Here is a 7,255-nt window from a genome sequence, read left to right as displayed (position 1 = left end):
ACTGGCAGGCATAGGAATATGCCTTTGTTTTAGTCTCAAGAAAGTGGAAGGAGCAGGTGTGCAACCTTAAGACATCAGCAAGATTATCGTTTAATTCAATCTGCATGATCTCAAACAACGCAATATTAAATGAAAGTGCACTATCCCAAAATTTAGCCACGTAGGACACTGTTAAATTTCAAACGTCAGACTTTCACACATGCTATCCCAATTTACAAACTGCATACATGAATCATTTTCAAAATTATTAGACTAGGGCCCTTTTATTGTTTCAGCCCACTTTAAAGCATGTTTTTATGACCCCAGGTTATCTCATAACACACATCTGAGCAACAATGGGGATATTAAATAAATAGTTTTTAATAATCAATATCATTGCATAGGGATCAAAAAATAAAAAAAACAAAAATGAAATTTACCAATGATTTCACAGTTAAAGAGATAAAAAACGATGCTTTGAAATTTGACTCACTGCCAAGTCATCACTGTGGTACATCTTCGCAGTGACATCATCTGGGCCTGGTCTGCACCCAGCGAGTCGGTTGTGAGGCCACGTGATGCACCCCTTTCTCCCAGCTACCCCAGACAGGCTGTCAGAGGATTATTTCAATGCTCTCTTGTTTGGCGCTTTCCATGGATAATGAGCTACAGTATGAAAATCACATGGGTGTTTTGATCGTTCATCCAGCTTTGTGATTAAAGCGGAATATGAAAATTTACATTTTAACCAAGTTTGCACTTTAACCGTGCTCATATCCCAGACTGGATTACCTCAAATGAGAAACACAAAAATTCAGCTCTCAAACCAATTATTTCCTCTGTTGACCAAAAAAAAACTTTTCTACTCTATAAATATTCCGCATTATAAATATAAATGTGTGGGTATTTAAAGATAGTCTTTCTGTAAAAACACTTCATGTCATGAGAAGATTGGACCATCAGCAGCACTGGGAAGGTAATTAACTCACAGAACACACAAGAGAAATGTTTAAATCATTAATGACGCCTGTGGGTCCTCCAGACAGCGGCAAATGCCACTGCTCAACCATAAAAACATGGCACCTGCATGTTTAATTTAGCTGCGAAACCGGGTGAGGCAGAGGCCATAAAAAATAAAGGCAGGTGCCTCCCGTTTCTCACCGCTCCCACCCCCGCGCTGGAAAGGCCACGAATGCACCGCTGGAGCACTGTAACCTGTTAAAAAAAAGACGTGGACTTTTCCTGACACCAGAAAACACGGCCTCTAAGTGCTTTTCGTTTCCTTGGGCACGTCGGCCGGCTCCGCGCTCCCGGAGTGCTTTCCACGAGCTATTAACCCGGGTGTCTCTCTTGCCACGCGCTGCTCTGTGTCCCAGTTCTCAGAGCTCCAGACTGAGAGCGCAGCGAGACATCCTCACACACCCCCACACCCCCACCCCTCCGTAAACCCTTCCCCCACCACCTCCCAACACCTGCTAGCTCTGCCACGACGGCCTGGGAGGCACTTTCAAGCTCTTGCTCCTGGTGGGGCTTTTCCCTTGCCCGCGATTGGTTGGCCTCTGCGTGACCCGGGACTGCTGCGATGCGCCCGTCTCGGAGGTGGCGGACGGCAGGTCGGCCGACAGCGCTTTCCTGAGCGCGCTTGGCTTCGGCTTCAGCAGCACGGCGGGTGCCGTCGCCGCCTTGGCCTGGCTCTCGGGCTCCTCGTCTGCCCTGTTCTCGCTCGGGCTGTCCCGTCCCGCTCCCTCCGCTCCTCCCGCCCCAGGTGGCGCCCCCTGCTGCCTCGGAGCTGCCCTGCGCTCCCTGCGCTCCTTCCTGAGAGCCTGGAGGCTCGCGCAGGCCTTGTCGTACTCCGATTTCAGCAACTGCAGCTCGTTGGCGGCTCTGTCCCTCTGAGACGCGCAATCCTTCAGCAGCTCTTCTACCGAGCTAAAGAACTCTTTCCCATACCTTGAGAGGGCCTCATCTCCTACAGGCACAGGAGAGACAGTTAGTGGATCAGACAGCGGGCTAATCATCATACAGTTTCGAGACGATTCCTTTAATTCACACAGTTGGTAACCTGCAGAAAGACTCCAAAAGATAAATATTGTATTTCCTAATATGTGGCTTGTATAATTTACACCAATGCGGTCAACAATTTTGAGGCCCACTGCTCAGCAAAATAGAAACAGCACAGACCAAGCAAAAGAGCAGTGCGGGGTGAGACGATGAGAGAATCAGAGGAAATTACAGTTTATTATTCTTGGTAACCCGAGATACTTGTATATCAGCTGAGTTTTCCCTGCAAGGCAGCGGCTGCTTTCACAGCACAGAAAGCTCACCTGCATTTCTGGAGACAGAGGCGCACATGGTTTGCGAGATCCTCACCCTGTTTACATTAGCAGAGCTGATAACCGAAACAGCCGGTTTACATTGTGGAGGGCGATGCGGGGAAGATTTAGCGCCCGTTCCGGGGGCGGATGACGGCAAGGGTTTAGAAGGTGGGAGTGTGAAATGAAACGCAGATAAATCAGGCCTGCTTTTCTGATGTGTCTCGGAATGTGTCAGGAATGCCGTAAATCTCGCCGCTCGGAGGGATCACCTGGACCCCAAGCGCAGTGTACCTTCTCTAGGCCCCCGCCCGCCCAGAGGAAGCTACTGTCTCGGCAGCCCCGGGGCCAGATGACCTCCAGGGGTCGGGGAGGGGGGGCAATACCAATCCCAGCCCAATGTCAGCGCATTTGCATATTTACCCTCCGAGGTCCCTATTGAGCTGGCTCCGAGCAAACAAAGGGCTGGATCGTTGACTGGAGAGAGGCGGGTTCAGGGCCACGTCCCCTGATGGCCCCTCTGACATGGACTGATACGTAGATAGAACGTAAGGACAGAGGAACAACACTGACAGATAACAAAAGCCAACAGCCACACACTGTCGCAGAGTTATTGTACAGACACAAAGGAGCAGCGATAAGGAATATTTGAAGTTGGGAGGTCAGAGGCTAGCGCTCGGCCCAGCTGCATGTGGGTACGAAACGCTGTGTACAGCCCCTCTCGGAGGACAGAGTAGCTTCAGGCCCACCGCGTGACACCAGCAGAATAAAATCAGCTAATGTGTGAATGAAATGGAAACAATGGCTACCGGTAGCTGAAAATATAGCCTGCGACACTGTCAGCAGCATTCCTGCGGTGCAGTGCTTCAACAGACTGCTCTGGGTCCCGCACCACCTTCACGAGTGATGTGGCATAACGATGAGGTGCAAGAAAAAACACAGGACTCCAACCTAACGGTGACAGAGAAATTTCTCCACAAAACAAAAAAAAACAAATAACGGCTCGCTTGTGCTGACGTGTATTTCCTCCAACATTGCTGCAATGCTTCCTTAAACGACATGTCGATCGTCGGGTTTTCAGAGGAGCACGCCTCACCAGCTGTGTAGCTGCACGCAGATAAGGCCACTGCTAGACGCTTTGGCGAGTGGCACGTAACACGGTCGGTTAAGGAGCTACGAGGCTCAAGAGCACATCAAAGCGGCTCAGCCAAACGCTGAGATGTGGCAAAAACACCTCCAGCTATTAAAACAACACGATTTTCTCTCTCTCCGCACGGCAATAAAAGCGGCATTCCTCCGTCCCTTGTGTAAATATTTAACGTTGCCGACTCCAGCTGAAAGGCAGCGCGCTAGCCGGCGAGGAGAGGGGAGGCCTGGGAGGAGCAGCGGGCAGCCGCAGAAGCGGGCCTCTGGCACGGAGCGGCCGCGCCTCGGCCGGGACCACACGCAGCTGGCCCCGCCGTGCCAGGCCACCTCAGGAAAAACTTTGCAAACACTTTGCTGGAAAACCGGCCCGCGAACCTGTTTTCATTGGATCGGCCGGGGAGAGGATTAATGCAGATCCGAGATGCTTAAATGCTGATTATTTCGCCCTCGAAAGCACGTGTTGAATTGTGAAATTCTACACTCTCGCCGCAGTGGTGATATATGAACTAAGTGGGAACTGACCACTGAAATGGCAAAGGGCACAAATAAAGCATCACATACTGTATACCGAATTTCAAAGTGTGAAATGTGTGAAACTGCCTCTGATGAAAATTCGGCTAAAGCCTGTTTTTGCTGCAAACGAGGCGTCTTTGTTTTTCAGTCAGCAGACAGCGCTGTCAGTAAAAATAGCGGCAGTTGGCGTGTAGCGCTGATTTAAGAGGGGTGAGGGGAAGCGCGTTTCATCCCTCGGAAAGCGGAAACAAAGCGGAGAGCATCGCATGCTAATTGCGCCTTCATGTGCGCCGAGGCGTGTCTGGCGGCTTCGGCAGGCGTCAAACGGCAAGCTTTCCATGCTGCTGACTCCTCTGAACACACGGCAAGAAGACCCTGCATTCCTTGCCATCAGGCCACCTCATTTGACCCCCCTGAGAACAGGGCCTCAGCAACGGATTTTACGAGATGAAATAACGGACACGCGACGTTCCCTCCCTCGCCTCGCGGGGGACACGTGACGAGCGGGCGATGCCAGCGGTCTGCCGGCCTCCGCTCGACCCGGCTGCGGAGGGCTGCCCGCTCTCCCTCGCTGGGAGGTCTGGGCCCGGCTCCACCGCTGTCAGCCCCTCGTCACATCTCGCCGTCGCAGACGCCCTCACAGCCGCCCTCACAGCCGGGCCCGTTTACACACAGAACACGTCAGGCACAACTCATTAAGTTTAGCTTAAATCACATCGTTACAAAGCCAAAAAAAAAAAAAAAAACATTTTTTTCCCTTCTGTATTTTTTTTTCTGCTTCTGAACATTCCAAGCTGCTTGTGGGTTGAAGCCGCATACCCGGCGCGTACGGTAAGCAGCGTTTCCTCGGCGAGCGTTCACATTAACAAGAAGCTAGAGCAGCCACGCACGCTGTAATGCCTCCAGTATGGAAATACGGTATATTTCAAAATTAATTGTGGTACATAAAATGGCAGCGTGGACATGTTTCTGGTACAGGTCTGATTTAGGGCGGTTTGCCCATGTAGAGGTATCAGAGAATTTCATGAGCACTCCCGTGTGCCTCACAACCTCTGATGCGCGGTAATGAAACAGGCCGATGGCGGGGCGGTGGGATGAAAGTGCCGCTGCAGCAGTCAGGGATGAGGTAAAGTCGGCATTAAAGTCTGATCTGAGAGGAAGGCGCTGTGATGTATGCGCTAGGTGCGTGGTTGGAGGGGGTTTCGGCAGGGAGAGGGAGAGGGAGAGAGGGAGAGGCGCTGATTACCTTGGCTCTTTGAAGGGTCGAGCGCCTCCGCTGCCTCCTGGATCTGCTCTGAGTTGTTTTTAAAGGCTGTCAGGAAATCGCGGAGGGCTGCCTCCGACGCCGTGCTTTTCAGGCTGTCGTAACATGAAAGTACGTCTGCAAAGAGGGGAGGCTGCAGTGAGCTGAGTGAGGACAACAGCTCCAACAACGGGCCCAAATATCCAGACTGTAACCTAAACCTATAGCATCAGATATACACCTGCACAACAGTTTTGTTACCTGAATTTGATATCAGATGGTTGCAAGTCTGAATCCCTGGTGAAGCAACGCAACTTTATCCTTGAGCAAAGGACTTTATCTGAATCGCTTCAGTAAATATCCAGCTGCATACTAATGGTTAATAAGTAAAACATAAGCAAGATATGCAAATCACCAGGGATAATGGCATCTGCTAAGAAGATGAATAATGTAAAGTGGTTCCATTCAACAGTCTGTGTATACATAATTAGCTAATTAGGAGTATGCATTCACAGCACTGTGAAGAATACATATCAAGAATGCAACCAAATTTAAAATTTACGGTGATTAAAAAAAACACCAAATTAACAGCAGAAGAAAGATCCCATGGACCCCATGGTTTTTCACCAGCTCGAGACATGTGCTCAAGTATGATCTGAGGTTCTGGTGTCATGCATGGTTAATATTCACTTGGCACGGGAGCCCTCCAGCCTCTGTACTGAGAGCGTTTGGTACAGGAGTGTTTTGCTGCCTAGTGAACCGTACACTTGGAGCACTGCATTACCACATCCACATCACTTCCCAGCCACAAGTGTGAAAAAGTAGTACAGCCAGCACTGGTATCCATACCTCTGAGGCTTGGAGAGGGGAGAGGTCCTCATATCACAATTAGAGGGGCGGCAGTGTAGCATAGTGGGGAGGGGCAGGGCTCGTAACTACAAGCTTGCTGGTTCGATTCCCAACTGGGGTGCTGCTGCTATACCCTTGGGCAAGTTACCTAACCCAGCATTGCCTCAGTAAATTTCCAGCCGTATAAATGGACAACATGTAAAAATTGCAACCTATGTAACTGGGTCTGGATAAGAGCATCTGCTAAATGACAACAATGTAACGTAATGTATAGGGGTGGGATGTTTGAGGTTTTGCGGATTGGGGGGGTGATCCTCATATTGTGGTGTGGGGGGCGGGATGGGTGGGATGTTTGAGGTTTGGCGGATCAGTCGTTGGGTAGACACTCAGATTGCAGGGTCTCCTCAGTTCGACATGTGGGGTTTTCAGTCAGGCTCAGTGACAGTCTTTCACACGTGGGCGGCAGTGCCAGCGATCCGATTCCCACCGCTAGGCCTGCTGCAGCCGGGCCTCGCTGCGTGGGCGGGCGCGGGAGCCACCCCCGTCCACCTCTCCACCCCTCCACCCCACCAAGCGACTGCTCCCCAAAGCACCCCCCCCCCCCCCCCCAAAAGAGGCCGTGGCACATTCCACCCCAGCTGTAGACAGATGTGAGCAGATGCCTCTTGGTGCCGTTGAGAATGGTGGGGGTGACATCATCTCCGCTCCAGATCCGCCAGTTGCCGTTAATCACCACTGCTGGGTGAAGGGGCTCCGACAGGCTCACCCCTCGCTCTTTAGCTTGTTCAGAGGGAAGTCAAAAAATGTCTCCCCTAACACCCCTCTGAAGCCACCCAGGCATAACATACGAGTTTAACAGCTTAAACAAGGTGTTGGTTCGCGTTTCAAGTCTGTCCCCGCCGTCATAAAGGCAGTTAAGTCAGTTTAGGCCACGAGCGATTTAAAAACAGGCTGAGCCACCGGCTTATTCGAGACAGCGTGACCCCCCTCTAACCTCGACAGGCTCCGGGGGCCTCGGCAGAAGCCGTCCCCAAAGCGGAGCTGCCACTCAACCTGACGCAGAGTGGAGGAGAAAGCAGCCTGCCCATTGTCATTCTCCCCATCATCACCATAATTCACAGGGCCCCGGTGGGCATTGCATGAATATCACTGCTGGCACGCGTGTGTGTGTGTGTGTGTGTTTCAGCGCAGGCACGTGCTCTTTCAAATGGCT

At 51.3% G+C, this 7,255-nt stretch overlaps 1 protein-coding gene across 1 annotated transcript in view; it reads right to left on the bottom strand.

Moving 5' to 3' along the window:
* Positions 1-1,454: 1,454 nt before the first annotated feature.
* The window catches only part of LOC118776475, a 72,533-nt gene continuing 66,732 nt past the window's right edge, over positions 1,455-7,255 (bottom strand). The window contains exons 8-9 of the mRNA XM_036526835.1: positions 5,197-5,331; positions 1,455-1,948 (exon numbers count right to left, since the gene is read on the bottom strand). Of these exons, the coding sequence (XP_036382728.1) occupies positions 1,455-1,948; positions 5,197-5,331 (629 nt within the window). The remainder of the gene's footprint in view (positions 1,949-5,196; positions 5,332-7,255) is intronic.

The sequence above is a fragment of the Megalops cyprinoides genome, chromosome 4, assembly GCF_013368585.1.
Source record: "Megalops cyprinoides isolate fMegCyp1 chromosome 4, fMegCyp1.pri, whole genome shotgun sequence".
NCBI classification, from domain to species: Eukaryota; Metazoa; Chordata; class Actinopteri; order Elopiformes; family Megalopidae; genus Megalops; species Megalops cyprinoides.
The sequence above is the reverse complement of the archived record's forward strand: the minus strand, read 5'-3'. Positions and strand labels throughout refer to the sequence as shown.